Below are 19,285 nucleotides of genomic sequence, written 5' to 3' on the forward strand. Positions count from 1 at the left end.
CAGGGGTGCATAGCAACCAGTGATAGTCCTTGGTTACTGCTCCTCAGTCCTGTGAAATAAACAAACATCCATTATCTTCTACCCCTACTCTCTTCTCTGTCTCTCTCTCAATTCCCCCCTTTCACGCCATCATCTTTTTTTCGGGGGCCAGCAGCAGTCACCAGCCCTGATGGGGGCTCCACTGAGGATTGAGTTGAATAGCTGGGGAGCTGAAAGAGGCTGACTGGCTTCACCAGCCTTAGCATTACCTCCCATTTACCTCGCTTTTCCCTCCCCACCTCCCCAATGGAATACCAGCTCTCAGGCCTTCATCTCGCTGCTCCCAGATGGAGAGTGTTTTGTTCCCCGTGCGCTCCTGTCATCTGTCCTGCTCTCCGCCCAGGCTTTTTCCTGAAAGATTACATTCTGGGGAGAGACCTTAATTATATTGCCTGCCCCCATGCACCCTGCACCCGTCTCATCATATTAGTGCTCTGAGATGAGAATCTGGAGTTGTTGTTCTCCAGTTATCACTCTCACCATTTACAAGTGCTGTCAGTGGATAAATGCCCTATATCTCTCCATGACTGGGAACAGGGAAGAAACAAAACAACAGACTCTGTGTGTGTGTGTGTGTCACAAAGGGAAATCAGAAAAGTTTTAGGGTTACATTATTAGAGGATAACTCTTAAAAACTACTGTTTACCTACATGCATTGAGTTGCTAAAGAGGCTGGCAGAGGTCCGTCTTTGATTAAATGTGGGTTTGTTCCAAAAGGATACCACAGCACATATGATGCCAGCCCAAGTGCTCTTTCTCATCACAGCATCTCGCCTGTCACATGCCCTTTGACCTCTAGGGTCAGGGCCAGCTTTATCACTGCTCTCTGTGCATGTGAGGGGTGGAGAGGACATTAATTTCATCATAGACCAAGTGGCTAAATCAGTGTGACATTCCCACTTAGGGTCACTGTCTGGAGTGAGGCAGGCAAGCTTTTTACAACACGCTTGTCTACTCCTGCTCTGATCTTTCACCTTGTGTGCATGTGCAGAGCTTTCACCATACTCTCTTTTAAGATGTTAGATATGGAAAAACTCAAAGATAACATCATAACTGGTGCTGTGATTGTGGACTAGACACTCTTGTTGAGTGTAGGGGAGTGAATTCATATGTTGTTTTGTTTTTTTTTCCAGCCAGACTGCACCATGTTAATGAGTTTAGGAGTAGTTGATAGGTGTGCTTTAAAGAAAGAAATGCTGATTGGTATCATGTAGGGAATGTAAAACCTTGTTGTGTGAAAAGACTTGCATTTAGCCCGCGCAGAATGGCAGTAGTGAATCAGAGACTGTGAATTAGCTCTGCAGGTGTGCTGAAGGGCTTTCAGAACATCTCATCATCCTCACTGCTAGAGACAGACAGTCCAGTAGATCTCGCGGCAACACCGAACGCATCATACAGAAGCCTGAGACCATACTGTCTCCCGCAACATCCTCTCACTTTCGATAACCGTCTGTGAAATCGGCCCTCCCTGTTCTCTCACCCTCTCTCCCTCACTCATTCTCACTTGCACCTCTCCTTGTTCCCATGCCACTCGCCCAATACCTCATTCTTTCACTTTCTGTCATTCCTCCTCATTATATCGAGGAGGAGCTTCTCCGCCACCTCCTCGATCAGCAAGCTGTTATGAAGCGGTTGTGAATGGTGGCCTTGATCTTTCTATAATTTGTATATGTGTGTGTGTGTGGTCGTGTGTAAGTGAAACTTCCCTGTGACATCAGTCTCAAGCATGTCTAGGGCTGAGAGTAGGCACAATAGATTTTTTATTGAAGTCTTACTATTCTCATTTTTCATCGTATAGCTGTTCTCCTCATATTCAAGCAATCTGTCAAGTGACAATGACTGGAGCAGGAACGTGTAAACAGGACATTTGCATACAGGAAATTGCTTTATTACAATGTGCATTCCCACAAGCTGTCATTATGTGAGAGCTAAAATATGGTTACATCTCGGCAGAAGGAGGAAACTGAGAAATAGCCTGTGCACATATATATAAATGTATATATATAAAACAGCAGGATTGACCTAGTCACACATTGAATATTTGAACATTAAGATCAGCACACATGACTACAGATTTTTTAATTTTTTTTTTTGGCAGTGGTATGTGCCCAGTGTTCAAGCAGGTCCACCAATTGAACAGCTGATTGATGAGAAATGATGGAGTTCTCACAAACAGACAAAGGCCTTTTAATGTAGCACCAGCTTAAGGAGCACTTCAGTTGTTTAGAGTCATACCTTTTGCAAAAGAGGCCTCCAAAACACACAAATACTGAAATATGCAAGTAGACAAACAAGCTGATAAACACAGAAACTACATATACAGTTTTGCCTCTGTAGTACCATTCACCATCCATTACCTACTATGCCAACTGAGCTCATAATCGATGATATAATGACCTATTCATTACTTCAAAAAGCCATAAACTGTAAACATCTCAAAGGTGCTGCCTCACAGCGAGGCTAAAAGGACAATCAGTGTTTATATTGTTCGAGAGAATACACACACCAAGAGTCAGGGGTGTCATGCAGTAAATTTAGTACATGTACAGTACATGTGTATTTACTGAAGTACTGTCCTTAAGTACAGTTTTGAGGTAATTGTACTTTACTTGAGTATTTCCATTTTGTGCGACTTAATACTTCTACTCCACTACATTTCAGAGGGACTACTTTTTACTTAACTACATTTATTTCACAGTTATAGTCACAAGTTACTTTTCAGACCAATATTTTATATGTATGACATATGATCAGTTTATGTATACGTTAGAGATTAGACTATTTAACAGTATAATGTGTTTAAATTTGTTCTACCTTGACAACATTAAAATGCTGCCTACATCTACACACCAATTAATCAATTTTAATATTCTAATAAAATACACTCATCAAGCACTTTATTAGGAACAACTGAGCAATCTAATGCAATCCAATACAACAACTCCCCCATAAATTCTACTTATACAAAGCTTATACATTTTCAAAAAGTATTCCTAATATTTTGTCCACCCCATTAACATACATGAGGTGGGCAAAATATTAGGAACACTTTTCAATTTATTGCACTCCGGTACACCACCACCCACTACAACCTCAGTAATAAACATTACGACAAAAAGCTGAAATTGTGTAAGCCTTGTAAAAGTAAAATTTATGGTAGTGCTGTTGTATTAGATTACAATAAACTGTACAGGTGTTCCTAATAAAGTGCTCGGTAAGTGTATATACATGTATGATAAGTATAACATTCTAATTTGGGCCATTTTGCATAGTGAGTACTTTTACTTTTGATATTTTAAGTACATTTTGCTGACAAAACTTATGTACCTGTACTTGTAATTGAGTGTTTTTTCCATTGTGGTGTCTACTTTCACCACTGATTTCTAATCCAATCTCATGTTGAATGGGCACTATGCTTCTGCCTAGAGTTACCAGAAAATTTCAGAGAAGTACCATGGTTCCATTAGAAGAAAAATCTGTAATCTTAAAGCTAAAAATATGAATAAGTAAAACCATTAATTGATTAACATTCAGGGCGTAATCAAAGCAATTAATCATATGACATGATTCTATCACATATTCAGATTAGTTCATAGATCCTGATTGACCACATGCTTGCTTTGGCACATATTATTTGCAAGCATTGAGGCCGTGAGGCAGCTCTGGTTGTAGAGGGTAAAAGCATGTTGAAATTGATTCTGGTTACACTCCTTCACTAATATGATCCGGGTGGCTGCCCACAAGCTGGGCTCCATCTCTTCTTCTTCTCAATCAGCCACAGTGCTGACAATATTAACACAGCCCACAGATCTGCAGGGGCTGCTGCATTCTCTCCAACTGTTTCACTGACTTTCCAATTGACATTTATTTACATGGCTCTTGATACAGTCCATACTCCCAATCCCACAACCCACACACCTTCACCCAAATGTTCATAATCGAAGCATCCCCTCAACCCCCCACTGCTTTGAAAGAGGTAAAGCTGTGGTATGCAAACACTACTATCACACACATGTAATTTGTTGACAGAGGATACAGAGGGCTACAGGAACCCTGTGAAGTTTGAAAATGAACTGCGTTGGTTTCATGAGGCTATCCCTCGGGGCAGGGAAATGAGGAGACCATGGTGTGTTAGTGATATGACTGCCAGAAAGCACATTGGCTCAGAGTTTCTCAGTCAGCTTTGGCAGATATGAGGATTCAGTTTTAGCTCATCATATGTGAAAAAGTTCCCATGTTTGTGCATGAATCACAGACATGTAGAAAAGGTACAAATCCGTATACTGACTAGCTGCTTATCAGCATGTACAGTATTGGCTAGACATGGGTGCTTTTAGATAACTCAGAGGTTTCTTGGTTGTAATACAATCAGTTTAAAACTTAAAATCCAACAGCCAGAGCCAGTAGTCAGTTAGCTTGGCTTAGCTTAGCACAAAGACTCGAAGCAGGGGGACACAGCTAGCCTGGCTCTGTTCAAAAAGTAGATAAAAAAAACTCTCTACAAGCACCTCTAAAATCTCACTAATTGACATGTTAACTATCTTATGTGTCAAACTTCTCAATTAAGTCTTGGAAAGAAAGCAAATTAATGTATTTACCAAAATGTCTAATTACTGAACAGCTGATTCTCATCAGTTTCATATCATAATAGTTTCTATTCATTCGAAGATCAAGCAAGCCATCTAGTGTGAATCTATCCAATTGTTTTGTCTTCACCCCAGACAGAAGGAAATGAAGAAAGGTGTCATATATTGTTATTGTAGACTATGACACATAAAGTTCCAGTGTTGACAGCAGTGTTGAGCAGTGGTTATATTGTAGTATGTGGCAGTAGCATGTTTCCATTTTTGCACCATTGTTATACTGTATCACTGGGCCTTCCTTTGTTTCCCCAAGCAGGGTTAGATTAATGCACTGTACCCTTTTATTCAGTGTTATACAAAAGAAAAGCCTGTCGCTGGATCCACAGGGAGCTCTGATGGTTACACTTCTACAGAACAGATGACAACAGCCTTTCATCAAAGCTAATGCTTGCTTTTGCTTGTTAACCACGGTGCAATCGTTGCACAGATTCACGCACAGCCATACAAACTGTATGTAGTCATACTGTACACGTGCCCTCGCACATACTGTGTTCACGCGCATATTGAAAGGCAAGCACACACATACTGTATACATACAGTGGCATGACTCAAAGCATCTTGAGGCATGCTGAGCTGAGCGAGATCTGAGTGTGTATGAGTGTGTGTGTTTGTATGATGGAAGTCAGGAGCCGTGAGCAGGCATCCACACTTACTCTCTCTCTCTGTCTCTCACGCTGCAGTCCCTCCTGAAGCAGCATCCAAAGCCTTCTTCTCATCTCCCACTGTGCAACTCAACTGATCCACCCAGAAACACCTCTAGTTCACTCAGTCTGTCTCACACAATGGACTCATGGAGAAAAGAAGAGAAAATCAAAAGGTTTTTTTTAAGGCGCAGTTGTCCACCCCACCCTGCAATCCTTGTAATTTGAGGAAACAGGAGGTTTTGTGTCATTAATGCTGAGCCTACCGGTATAGATTTAATTGAAAAAGAATGTCTCATGAATTTGACCCCCTCACACACACATACACAGTCATTTAATGTAATAACTCACTAGATCCAAGGCCGTCTGGTGCTGGAATTGAGGGAGGCTGTGAGGGGTTGCTGGTAAGATTTCCCAGCATGGCAGCTGGTGTGATGAAGAAGGAGGACGTGAAAATGTTTCAACAGCCGGCTGTTGGACATGTGAATGGGTTGGATAGAAAAGCTATCATATTTCAATCACATTCTGAGGAAAACACTGCAGATTATAGTTTCATTGTTTGACTGGTTCAAGCAGACATAAAGTACAAAGCAGTGTGGCATTGAAATGCTGTGCTCTAACATTATAATCAAGGAGACGAGTTGTGATGACTTGCTGTATCGTACATTATAAAATAGCATGGTTTGACACGCTTTCTTTTTTCCCCCTCTGCCAGACAATGACTTGGAGGGTACGGAGGAGCAGCAGAAGGGAGGTGAGTGACAGAATATTTCATGGTTGCCTTTTCACCTTAACATCTCCATTAAAGCACACAGAGGCTGAGTGAGTGGCGTAGCTTCAACTCGTGACAGTGATTTGCTAGGTTTTATGCAGCAGATGAAATTGAATGTTTATTCATTTGATGACAAGTTGAATCCCGGGCCTGACACATTGCAGTTAAAAATACTTCATGTCAGGTACATTACATTACAAGAGCTTATATCCACAGCTAATTCCCGACACCATTCTTTTCATCCAGCTTACGGGCACAATGCCTTCAGACCACCTCAACGAATGACAAAGAAACAGCAGAGCAACATCCCTCCGCAGCATGCGCCAGGCAATAGCACAAATACAACTGTCAGCGCATAATACTTTTATCACTGCACCATCTTGGCACACGGCCTGAAACTCCCAGATACTGCTTATCAGGATAAACTATTGACATTTGTCTGTGCACTGATGTTCTAAATAAGCAATGGCACCAACAGAAAGCCTCATGGAGGTGTGTATATTTTTTGAATAGCAGGAACAATGGATCCAATAGAGTTTAGCAGCAGTTGGTTTTTTTTCTTCTTGGTAGACAAAAAAAGTAATTTTTATGAAAAGTTTGATGAAATGTACAGCCTCTAGCAGTTTACAGGTACAGTAGGTCTTAGAAAGCACCTGATGGCAAGTTTTCTTTCAGAGTACAAGGGGATTCAGGGCAGGGGCTTGCCAGGTCTAACTGCTGTTTCTGTTGTCAACGTCATAGCATGTGTGCAACCAACTAAGCAGAGAACAATGTTAGTTTTAGTGTCTGTCAAAGGAAATGTTCAGATTACCGTAGATGTAATGTAGGACCCAGGGTGCTATCAAAATGTTTTTCCTCCCAAAGTCACCCTCATGATTTGCCAATTACACGCATCTGTGTTTTCAATGAGATTCCATTTTGGGTGAACATAAAAGGGCTGCTTTATAAGTGCGCTGTAAAATGTGATATTCCAGAGTGAAACAATGTGCACGTAATGGCTAAATCATAAAGACTTGGCTGAGAGGAACTGCATTTTAGAGTTTGTCCTATTGTTAGCGCCTGAGCGACTCTGTTGTTTTCTGTTGCGTTCCTCACCAGCTATTTAACACCGCATACAGTATAATAACACAGCACCAGACCAAATCAAGCCAACTGAAATAACCCCTGATAATTCCTAGCTCTGTTGTATCATCATGCCAGCCCTGCCCTGGTCCAGTTTGGCCTTGTCTGATAGGCCTCTGCGCTGGTGCCAAGGACTGGCCTTTTATTCTGCTCCATCAGCCAGAGTTTGAATCAGTGCTGCCTGGAGCCTATTCAAAGGTTCGAATGACTGCCATTCTCACATGGAATGGTGCTTTTGTCCAAGACTATACTCTGGAGTTGGTCTCAAAGCCTCACATTCTTCCCTCTTCTCCCACAGGAGTCGTTTTTTTGTCAGGCAGGTATAAAACAAAACAGCATAAGAGCCATTCTCCCTCAGGCTCTTGTAGCGTGGTGAGCCGAGACAGAATGGCCAAGTTAGAATAATCATTGTTGCGCGGAGCTTGGCTTGCCAAATGTCATCCTTACTCACACCATCTCTCATCCAACAGTTCAAAATTGACAAGATCCTGATGGTTGGGGATAATAACAATGTGTCACTCTTGCGTCACTGAATCGCCATTTATTTTTGTTTATTTATAGATACCACACCACCATCTACAAAATCCACAACCAAGGAAGAAAGTGAAGACAGTAACAGAGGTATGCTTGATTTTGTATTGTAATGTTGTTGCTTGTTTTGGACATGCCAGGTAGCATTATTGGAAACAAAGAACATTAATATATATTTACAGAAAAATGTATTTTGTGTGTATCACCCTGTTCACACCTGGCATTAATATGCGTCTTGGGTGGTCCGATCACAAGTGGACAGCTCTAAGTATGTCAGTTCACACCTGGCATTAGAATGCATCTCCGCATACGTCTCAAGTGACCACTTGTGATCAGATCTCACTCCCCCGCTTTATATGCATATAATCACATAATTTCTGTTTGCAAAGACCAAATGTGTTGCTGTTTTTAACCAGCGGGGTTTCCGGCAGAATAGGCAGGGGAAGTGCCTAGTCTGCCAGAAATTAAAAGAAGAGGCTTGCAAAGATCTTGGCACGTGGGCAAAATCAAAACTCTTTGGCCCCAATGGAAATCAAACAGGCAAAATGGATTCTCGTGGATGGGGTACACAGGAAACACGCTATTGTTGTGGCTTATTCTTGTTATTTTGCACTTCGATATGACACCATTGGGGTGTGAATGAGTACGTACTTCTGCTTATGCAGAGGACGTCAGTTGAGTAGGCGGTCCTTCAGTGTGGTCCAGAATATGGCCATATGCAGCATGGTAAATATACCAAATATAGCACTTTTCTAGTCTACCAGCCACTCAACATGCTTTACAACACATGCCAACATTCACGTTTTCACACACACATTCATACACTGATGGCAGAGGCTGCCATGTAAGGTGCCAACCTGCTCATCAGGAGTGATATAGGGCTTTACAGTGTTTCTAATGCTCACTTACCCATTCACACACACATATTTGGGGTTCAATATCTTGCCCAAGGACACTTCGACATGTTGACTGGAAGAACCAGGGATGGAACCACCAACCTTCTGATCAGACGACCCACTCTACCTCCTGCGATCTCAATGCGTCCTCAGTGCGTTTTGGGTGCATTCACACCTGTACTTAGAGCTGTCAACTTGTGGATCACTCAAGACACATTTTAATGCCAGGTGTGAACAGGGCCAGTGGAGTAATAGAGTGTATTTTTGGTCAGTAATCTCTTGCTCTCTGGTGCAAGGTTCCTCTTTGGGGAAATGAATACAAGATGAAGCTTTGTCTTTTTTAAAAGAATGTTTTCTTAGAGGCAAACTTGTTTAAGAAGCCATTATCTGGCTATTCTGCAGTTTCAGCCCCTTTGGATGTGTAATATTGAAACAATTATAGGCTTCTCCGATACGATGGACCAAAGATAATTAGATTCTTACACTGGAGGGTGTTAGTAGGCAATTAAAATGGTACACCATCCATTTGTCTTCAAGCCTTAACGTTGCAGGGAATTTTTGAAGATAGCAGTCATGGTTGTTTTCTTTGGGGAAACGATTCCTCTCCGCTGATTGTGAGAGGCTGGACTAGATAGCGCTGTCACTTCAAGGGCGTCAATACATTCTATGTCTTTAAACAAAGCAAAATAACTAATTTCTTCCCGCCTATTCAACATACCTTTCCATAATCCACAGCAGTAATTCAATATGATTCACAAATTCAATCACCAGCATTAGGAGGGCATAAGTATTTTGTAATAATCTTTATAAATCCTAATTTATCAGGCCCGGCAGCTTAATAGTAACTAATCCATTCACAAAAGGCCTTGGCACAGCTTTCTAGCATGGGAACACTCAGTCCTTGAGACAACCTCTCTCACAGGAAGGGATTGAAATGATTTTGTACTGCCTGCACTGTAAAGGTTAGGTCTGGTTCGATGTAGCACATAGGAAGGATTAATCATAGAAAACACTCAGATGTCAAGATAGCACAGAGCAGAGGAAACGCTTGCTGCAAAAACAGAGTGTCAGCTATGTGAGACAGACGTTTTAAGATGCTTGAGAATCTCATACCACGTCTGCACACCTGTGTAAGATGTTCTTACAAACAAAAATTCACCATATTGTCTATAGAGCCAGCAAAACAGGTCACATATTTGGTACAGTCGATATGTGGAGCACTTTTTAGAATAAATTACACTCTGCAGCAGTGTTGGTGGAGTGCGTGCCTGTCAATATGCCTCAGTGTGATCCATCACATCCATCACACACCTCGGGGGATTCACTCTCCCCAGTCCATGGGTCAGGCATGAGGGGCTTTTAGCCACAGTACTGATGAAGAGAAAACATTAAGGCTTTTCCCAATGTTGTTCCATGATAAATACACTGGTTAGTGGACTGAGGGTAATTATAGGGCTGCTCTGTCCCAACTGCTACACTTACAATGCTTCTTGAGCCTGGGTGGAGTGAGGGAAGAAAACGGTAAAAAGCATGCAATTAACACAAACACCGAACTGTATGAAAGAGCACATAAACTGTGAAACAACCCACTGTTCAAACTCAGCACAGCAGCTTCTCCATTTTCTGTTGAACATCGAAACACATATTATATTGTATCTTGCTATGTATTATGATGTTACACTTATTTTATCTTATTAGTTGTTTAATGTTTTTTTACTACATTTTCCTTTTATTACTTTGTTATTGTGATATTTTTCTAAGACTTAGCTTAACTGTCTAATGAATATTTCCCATTGACAATACATTCCTGTCTATATTTAAGCTCTACATAATTTAAGTTAAAATCATATTTACTTAAAGACCAACCCAACTGGTGAACATTTTTTTTTAGATTTGAACAGTATTTCAGCTCCTCTTCAAACGGATCGAACACACAATCCCTCGTCAACTGCAAATAACCCCGAAGTGTATTTGTGAAAAAGGGTCACAGATTAACTATGTGTGTATGTGTGTGTTATGAGCTATGTTGTGATGTAATCCACATGAAACAGAAGCACAGCATGCAGAGGCTGCGAGCTATAGAAAGAAAAAGAGACGCAGAGGGGAAGGGTAGGTGGGAGGGGGAGACACAGAGGCGAACGCTGGCACAGAGGTCCAGGACCGGAGTATAAAGGAGTCTCTTTAGAGGACACCTGAGTTGGCAAGCAGCCCCACAGCATCTATTATTTGATATCAGATTGGTATTAGTGAGATTAGTGGATGTCACAGGGCACAGTAAAATGTGAACATTGAGCCAGAAATCAATTCCTGGCTGGATATGGTTTGCCTGGCATGCTTGAGCTTCTGGGAAAGACCAGAGCAAGAGAAGGAGAGATGGTGAGAGATGGCACCGAGTGTGGACACGGAGATTAATAAATCTGCGTGGACAGACAGCGAGCCTCTCCATGGGATGCCTTTTACACTGTGGCAGCCGTCAAGCATCGCCCACAAACGCACACTCATTCCACATGAAAAAAGGTCTTTGAATTATAGCTTTTGGTCATCTCGGAGCCCTTTTTTCCTTTTTACACATGTCTCATGAATTTTTCAAGGTTTTTTTTTTATTTTTTTTTTTTAATCTTTTTTGTCCTTTGCTCCAGTTGGCTTTAATGGAAGGAGTAGAAGACAGGGCTGGGGGGAAGAGATAGAGCATAGCTAGGGTGTGTGAGTATGTATGTGAGTTAACTTGGTCACATTTCTATTCATTCCTGAATATAAGATGCTGATTTTACGTCCTAGTTGTTGTTGTTGTTGTTGTTGTTTACTCAACGGTCATGCAAGTAGGACACTGAGGGAAGGTGGCATATCAGCATCTAAATTGTTTATATCCTTGTGATACTGTACCCCTGGATCTGTTGTTGACATAAATAAATCATTTAAGTGTTTGTGAGACCATATTTTTTTCAACAAAATGCCACGGTGCTGTTGCACACTCAACGCAAGTGCAGGCCTAAAATTGCCTTTTAGTCGCTATATTTCTTAAAGTGGAATTCTCGGGAGAGAATTGACACTTGAGTCTTGAGGTGTGGACTTGGGCTGGAGCCCTTTTGTGTGAAGTACTATGTCAGACTCTGATTCACAGTGAAGACAGTTTAGTATAGTGAGTATTAGGCAGGAAAGCTGTGACAATGCTGCCACCTGCTGCTTGGACTAGATGAGTGAGCAGCGCGGTGGAGGTGCTGGTTTGGTTTTTACTGTGTTGGGAGACAGTGTTCTAATTGAACTTAACTTGGAGCCATTATAAATCACATCTGCCCCACATAGAATCTTTTGTTGTCTGGTTTGTGTGTGCATGTGCATGTTTATTCACAATCTGTCCCTTAGCATCCTTTATCACAAATTGAATACTGTTCCATTCGATAAGTCAAATAGGAATGATCAAATAACAGGGAGGAAATTGCATTCAGCCTTTTGTCATATCTGATATATTGTTGTTTGGGATCACTTTAGACAGATACAGAACAGTCATGCAAAAAATTTTAAATACAAAAGAAAGGCTTAGAGTGACCTCATGGCCAATGAAGCATTCATCTTAACCTGCTCTCCCAATGAAGTATTCTTTCCAGACCCCTGTCTGAGGCTCCATCTCAAAAATGCCAGTCATGATTAATAGACAGGATTGCCATCTACTGTGTGTCACCAGCATTCTACATGATGGGCAGAGACACATGAGACAAACATGCAGCACTGGTAGAACTGGCCTTTTCCCCATTTAATAGAGGCTGGCATTTTTATTGTTCTGAGTGCAGGGCAAAATTGCATAGATATGGAAAAATGGTTTCTCTCTGCAGCTTGTTAAAAAAGCAATTATAGAAGCTGCACAATAGCCATTGTGGAGCATGTTCTCTTATTGGTGTCATGGCTTTCATTTACTCAATTTGTCCCAAATGTCATTGGTTTGTGTGTGTGTGTGTGTGTGTGTGTGTGTGTGTGTGTGTGTGTGTGTCTGGTCTGTGTCTGTGGGAGAAAAGGGTGTGGATGCAGGGATTTAAGTTGTTTTATGTTAATACTAAAATCTGACTTTTGGCATAAATTGGCCGTAATCTGCAATGGTGTTGAAGATAGTCACATAGTTTTTTGGGGAAAAAATGCTCTCATGACTCTAAATTTGAGGTTTATGAGCAAGTATGACGTCTATATGAACAATATGATGAGTGTCATTCCAGGCTGTTGCACTAGTATCCCCTCTGGAAAGTATTTTTATACAAATTCTTTTTTCGTGGCTCTTTATGAAAAGATTAAACATGATACTTTGGTATTCTGTATTCATCATTTAATCTAGTGGTGGCAGTGGTCGAATAAGTCGAATATTGAGATCCTTTACTTAAGTAAAAATAGCAAAAATACTCCATTACAAGTAGAAGTATTGCATTTAAATCTTGAGGAAAAAGCATCAAAAGCAAAAGAACTCATATGTTATAAAATTAATGTGTATGTGGTGTTTTAATGTTGGAGCTGTGGGTTGTTCATTGTATTATATTATTCTTAGTGCGTCATTTTTTTATAGGCCAATCTTAGGTTTCTTGTGTCACATTGTTAATCATCAAACTAACTACAGCTGTCAGATAAATGTAATGGTGTAAAAAGTACGATATGACTCCTTTGCCTAGAGAGGACGAACAGTTTGTGATCATCAGTGTGACTGGTAGCTTTGTTATCCAGAGTGAATGACTGGCATCATTCCCGTGCATGTTTGTGTTTGGCTGATGAGTCCTCTCGCTCCCTTTTCAGGTAAAGAGGAAACAGGCGATGAAGAGGAGGGTGACAATGGTAATGTAGCTCTACGCACCATTAACATGTTCTGAGCCCCTTCGGCTCTACCAGTGCTTCTTGATGTCATTTGTCATCAAAAATTGAATTTTCTATTCACTCCAGTTCAGTCTTTCCATCCTGTGTGCCACCACTCTTACAAAAAAAAAAAGTTCTCTTATCACAGACGCATGGAACAAAGAAATCCCTCAATTATGTATGGCTTTAGAAGTGACATTCTTTTTCCCTTCTTTTTTGTCACTTAATTTATGCATGTCTTTGTGGTTCCATTGCTCTCATACAGCAGTACAAAGACAAAGCTACACAAAGAGATGGAATGAAAAGGCTGTTTGAGGTGATATCGAAAGCTAAGTCAGTTCAACTCCAGGCACTAGCACTGAACTCAAAATGTTTTCCGCTTTGAATTCCTCTGTTTTATAGATGCTGTGGGAAATGAAGATGTGGAGATGGAGAGTCAAAACCAAGGTACAGTACAGTTATAATCTAGGCTTCAGCATTCACAAGAGGTGTGAGATTATGTGTTATTGTCAAGTTGCCTCTACACTCTGTCTACACATCACTCACTGAGAAGCAAGGAGCATACATTGATCTGTCTCTTATCTCTAGAGGAGATGGGGATTGTACGAGCTGACCGACGTGCACCTCATTGCTCTGTTTTTCACTATGACTTGTGTCTGTTTATGAATAGCGTTTGATTGAAGATCCAACTTGATCAGTCTTGTTAGAAGCAGAGGAGGATACACACAGCTCTAAACACATGTGTATAGGTTGGACCAACAGACCCTGAGACTCAGATGTGCTTTGTTGTGCTGACAGGGAGAGAGCCTTGAGAGAGTGTGTGCGCTAGCGTGTGTGCGTGTTACAATGGAACGACCATTAACTTTGAGCTACAACCATTTCTCTTTCTCTGCGTATCCTCTGTGCTGCTGGTATATAATTAACATTCTGCATTTGCATACTGGCAGTGAGCAGAGCCTCGCCTCTCGTCTGTTTTTGTTTTATTCAAATCCCATCCCATTGACAAAGATTTGACAGATAGAGCCTCTCTGAACATGAATTTTGTAGATATTCTGTGAGAGAGTTACGGCAAATGCAGCCCTGGGACACTTTCCAAGACCTGAGATATATAATTACTTTCTCATGAGACACAAACAGAGAGGTAGAAGCTGGGATGAGCAAAGATATACAGTTTAAAATAACACCTGCAGTCTAATTGAGCCAAAAATGGAGCAGTTGCATCATTCTTGTTTGTGTGTGTAGGTGTGTGTGTTGCAGATGACAGCCAGAGACCACAAATCAATATGTTGTTCAATTATGTGGTCTTGGTTACTTTGTAAAAAAGTAACCTTTGTGCACAGATCTTATTAGCAAGCTCACTTAGAGAGAGTATCATATCTTCATTTTACATTCAGATTTTGTCTTTTAACTACTAATAATACACATATTTTAAGACTAGAACTATACTTGCCCTCCAGACTTTAAAAACTACAACCTAGCAAACTCCTTTTATGACCCGAACTGCTTCAAACACAAGAATCATAAATTAGTTGTTTTAGAAATCCACATTTAAACTAGCTTATTTTGCCTAAAGCTAACAACTGCTTCTTTAGAAAATGTCTTTTTTAGTTTCTGACAGTTTTTCCTTCTTACCTGTCAACCGCCGTGCTTTCAAACTGGAAAAGAGCAACCTGTTGGTGTGAAAATGTTTCTGTAAGATTTCTGTCAGCAATAATGAAGTACGGGCTTGTTTTCTTCCACGTCTTACAGGCTTTAATGTGAAGACTTTGACTCGCCAAGCCGGAAATTAATCCTTCAAAACTTTTTTTTTGTATTTTGATGTTGGTTTCCCTCCAGATGACGATTCAGGCCACGAGGAGCCAAATCAAGAAAAGGATAAAGATGAAAATGAAAACCGAGACAAAGACGAAGATATAGGCATGGACAACAACAAAGATGAAGACAAAGGTGTCGAAAAGGATAATGATGAAGACAAAGGTACGTATGTACATAAGGGTACATGCGTTTGTTTCCTTTTACGTCAAAAACTTGGTGCAAAAGTTGTCAGTCACCAAATTTAAAAAAATGGTTTTGTTGATTGCCTGATTTCATGAGAGTTAATCTATTTTCTCTGTATGTAGCAAAATATGGAGGCACTGAGGCAGACAGATATATATGAAGAAGTCAGCTCAATACATGAAACTATGATGGTTGACATAATGACAGCATAACAAAATGAAAACATAGATGTTTACATTTTTGGTTTACCAGCAGTCTAAAATTACATGGTTGGGAGATGGAACACTACAAATGCACAATAAGAGTGTTTTTTTTTTTATTTCTTTCTGTCAGCATATGAATCTATGCAAATGTATCGCTCAGCACAGAATAAGCAGAACCAAGTGAGGAGGATTACAGATTGGACATAGAATATTCTGTCACTGGAGCCTCACAGTACACACATATATACACACACACACGAAGCAAACCACACTCACAAAGCTGATCTGATTGAAGACATGACAGGTCAAGCCTCTTTTCGCAGGCACGTGGGTGCGATCGCTTGTCTGCAAAGACACTGATGTAATGTGAATGAAGTGTAACAAACGTCAGAGCTGTACTTCCTTTTTTCCAGCAGAGGAAGAGCAGCCTGCTGCAAAGATAGAAGAGGATGACACAGGAAAGTCCACTGTGGAGATGGAAGGTAAGATCAATTTTTTTTTTTTTTTTTTTTTTTTTTTTTGGATTTGATTTGATTTAATCAGATCAAGAGTCTGACTGACTGACCGACTCTCCATCAAAGTGTTTTTGCCTGTCCAGTTTGGTGTATTTGTATACTTGTGTATCGAATTAGTATGGTCAGCATATGTTTTGATTTGTTTTGCTGTACGTCAAACTATTTTTCCGCTGGCATCAGTCTCTGCCTACCAATATCTACTGTGTCACATCACTGTGTAACATCACTTTATACAAGGAATACTCAGGTATGGCAGAGATGCTTAGGTGGCATCTTTGGAAGCCATGTTGGTAAAATACTGTAACATAGAAAATAAGATAAAATAATAATATAGCTAGTAGCTAACATTAGTAGTGTGCCTAAAAAGGAACAACAGTGGCTTTGTTAAAGGAATAGGCTGGCAATATTCTTTTTTTTATATTGTCAACAAATCCCATAAAAAGACCAAATCAACAATGATTAATCCTACTATTAAATGCTGTATGTATATGTTGCCTGTTCCTCTGTGCCACAAAGCTCCATAGTTGTCCAAAAACAGTTATGAGCCATGCTGTTGGACTGGCTGACATGTTCCTTCATGATCACTGTAGTTTATCGTGAGTCTATCACACATATACTATCGTAGTGCAGTACATACTCACTAGAGCATCAAATGTTAATCTGCAGGTGATAATAGTCCCATCAAATGCAGTATTTACTCCTTTTTGAGTGATGTTTGTTAAATAGTGCAGTACAGCTTGTAGCTCTGCCAGCCTTCTCCTTGAAATTTTAACTAAAGAAGCACAAAAGCAAAGACCATATTTTGGAGGAAAAAACACTTTTTAAAGACAGTCGACTTTAAATGAAAATATTGTGTCCAGATCTTTTCTCATTTCTCTCTGTTGTAGCCAGGTTGTCATATATTTAGCATTTATTTGCATTCACTCGTTCCAATTTAGCTCCATGGTGAAACCAGCCATTTTGTTAGGACCTCTGCTCTCTCAGTGCAGTAGTCTTTTTCTTTGGCTGACATAGTAACTGATTAAGCGTATTCTCTGGAGAAGTGTGAGGGTAGAATGGTGAACCCCAGCCTCTCTCACCTCTGCACTAACACAAAGGTCTGAGTCACTCTCACCTCCATTTCACTTTCATTTTGACTGACATTCAATTAATTTAGGGTGAGAATGAGCATTCCAGATAGATCTATCTGAGATAGCCTTCTCCATCCTCTCTGAAAAGCCATTGGAATACGTCCTGCAAACACTACAGGTTTTCCATCACTGGAAAGCTTCACTCCAGCCTGTTGATTGTGTCGTGCCTGAGCCCGCCAGTGTCTGTCACTGTCTGGGGTTACTGTGGGTTGGCTGTGTGGTGGCACTGTCAAGCAGTAAACAGTGGTGTCACTCCTGATTGCAGGCAGATTGCATTTTGTGTGGAGGAGCAGGGCCTTGGACAGAGCGCAGACCCAAACTGTCTCAGATATTGAATCTCATGCAGGCCAACGCAGCCCGGCTTACCCACGCGTAACCAGCTATTCACAGGACAAGACCAAATGATTCCCGAGCCAATACCCTTTATTAAAAATAATAACTGTAATCAGGCTGCCTGCTCATGGCCATAGAGGTTAAATCTGCTTCATTGCTTCATTGAAAGGAGTAATAAAATAGCTCATAATGATGGGAGGAATGAGTAATGAATCAAACAATTTGAGGACAGCAGAATATTGCTACACACACATGTGCAAACACCTACTCATGTGAGTCAGACTGTGTGTGTGTGTGTGTGTGTGTGTTTGTGTGTGTCTCTTACCTACTACCTGAATTTTATGTTTTTGACGCTGTTTAATATTCACGATCAAGTAGTAATTTGCCAGCACAAATAACCAATATTATTTTGAATTCGTACTTTAATTGTGTTCACCCTCAAACCCCCTTGGCTCCCTGATGTTGTGTTTAGACAGAAAAACAAAGGCAAATTTGCAAATTTATAAAACAAATACATATATTTGAGCAAAATGTTGCCAATAAATAGACAAATATTGCAGCAGCCTGACTGACATTTCCTGCTCTGGCAACTGAATTTCCTCATGAGGATCAACCACACTTTTATGTAATTATTCAACTCAGTCCCTTCTGTGCCGAGGTGAGAGTGTCACCTCAGACTTGACCATCTAGACATGAGTCACCTTTGCCAACTTGCTAACTGTAGCCAAAAAGAAATATAAATCTGGATTGTGCTGCCTCTTGTTTATATTTGATCATACAGTTAATGCAATTAGAGTATTAGTTGCCATTCTGTTGCTTTCTAATTTGTTGTTAGGTTTATTGTCTAGTTGTGTACATTGATTCACAGGCCTTTGAGCAAAATCTACTGTAGCTGACATCAAGCAGCTATACTATCCACTGGCTGTGGATGCATTTGATCTCAAAATTACCAGCTTGGTACCTTCTAGTCGTTTGAATATCGTCATAGCAGGAGGCTTCACTCATCTACCTTGTAATGAACAGGTCACACTGTACACATTAGTGATCCCACATTGCTGGATGTGTAACAGACATCTCTCTACAGTGTTCTCAAATACCATCCTTTGCATTTACACATTCATATCTGCATTCTCCCAGTCGTCATCACTGTCTGTTGACACCCCACTGTTCTCACATAACTCAGTATTGCACATATTTGGAAGTGTGTATAGCAGCTAAGCATCTCAGTCTCGGTTCACCCACACTAAATAATACAAAGCTAAAGAAAACAGCCCTCTGTGTTATTCATTTTCACTCCAGTCGTCATTATAACTTGTTAATGTAACCATGTCTAATAAAATATTTGCTTATATTATAGAGATGTAGGACACAGCTCTTCACTGACGTCTTATCAGTTCATGTAAATAGAAATGTTAAAGCATGTAGTCTTGTTGTTCATAGCTCTACAAAAGGACAACGGTAAAAAGACCTTCAATTTTTCCAGACAATATAAGTAACCAAAGAGCCATAACACCCAGACAATACATACAACAAATATTATATTCTGGGGATTTTATCTATCGCTCTGGAATATCCATGTGGAGTAGAGATGTGTTAGGTGCTAGGCAGAGGAAAGATTTTGTATTTTAAATAAGG

General features: G+C 40.5%; 1 protein-coding gene across 7 annotated transcripts in view; it reads left to right on the top strand.

Moving 5' to 3' along the window:
• Positions 1 to 19,285, top strand: part of macrod2 (mono-ADP ribosylhydrolase 2) — a 423,023-nt gene that overhangs the window by 391,005 nt on the left and 12,733 nt on the right. For 2 of the 7 annotated variants that reach the window (XM_044372372.1, XM_044372377.1), the window contains exons 10-15: positions 6,039 to 6,077; positions 7,779 to 7,838; positions 13,415 to 13,453; positions 13,874 to 13,918; positions 15,308 to 15,448; positions 16,086 to 16,154. In XM_044372372.1, the coding sequence (XP_044228307.1) occupies positions 6,039 to 6,077; positions 7,779 to 7,838; positions 13,415 to 13,453; positions 13,874 to 13,918; positions 15,308 to 15,448; positions 16,086 to 16,154 (393 nt within the window). The remainder of the gene's footprint in view (positions 1 to 6,038; positions 6,078 to 7,778; positions 7,839 to 13,414; positions 13,454 to 13,873; positions 13,919 to 15,307; positions 15,449 to 16,085; positions 16,155 to 19,285) is intronic. The other 5 variants (XM_044372374.1, XM_044372378.1, XM_044372373.1 and 2 more) reach the window with 4 other exon arrangements.

This window comes from Thunnus albacares, chromosome 14 (assembly GCF_914725855.1).
Source record: "Thunnus albacares chromosome 14, fThuAlb1.1, whole genome shotgun sequence".
In the NCBI taxonomy this organism is placed as follows: Eukaryota; Metazoa; Chordata; class Actinopteri; order Scombriformes; family Scombridae; genus Thunnus; species Thunnus albacares.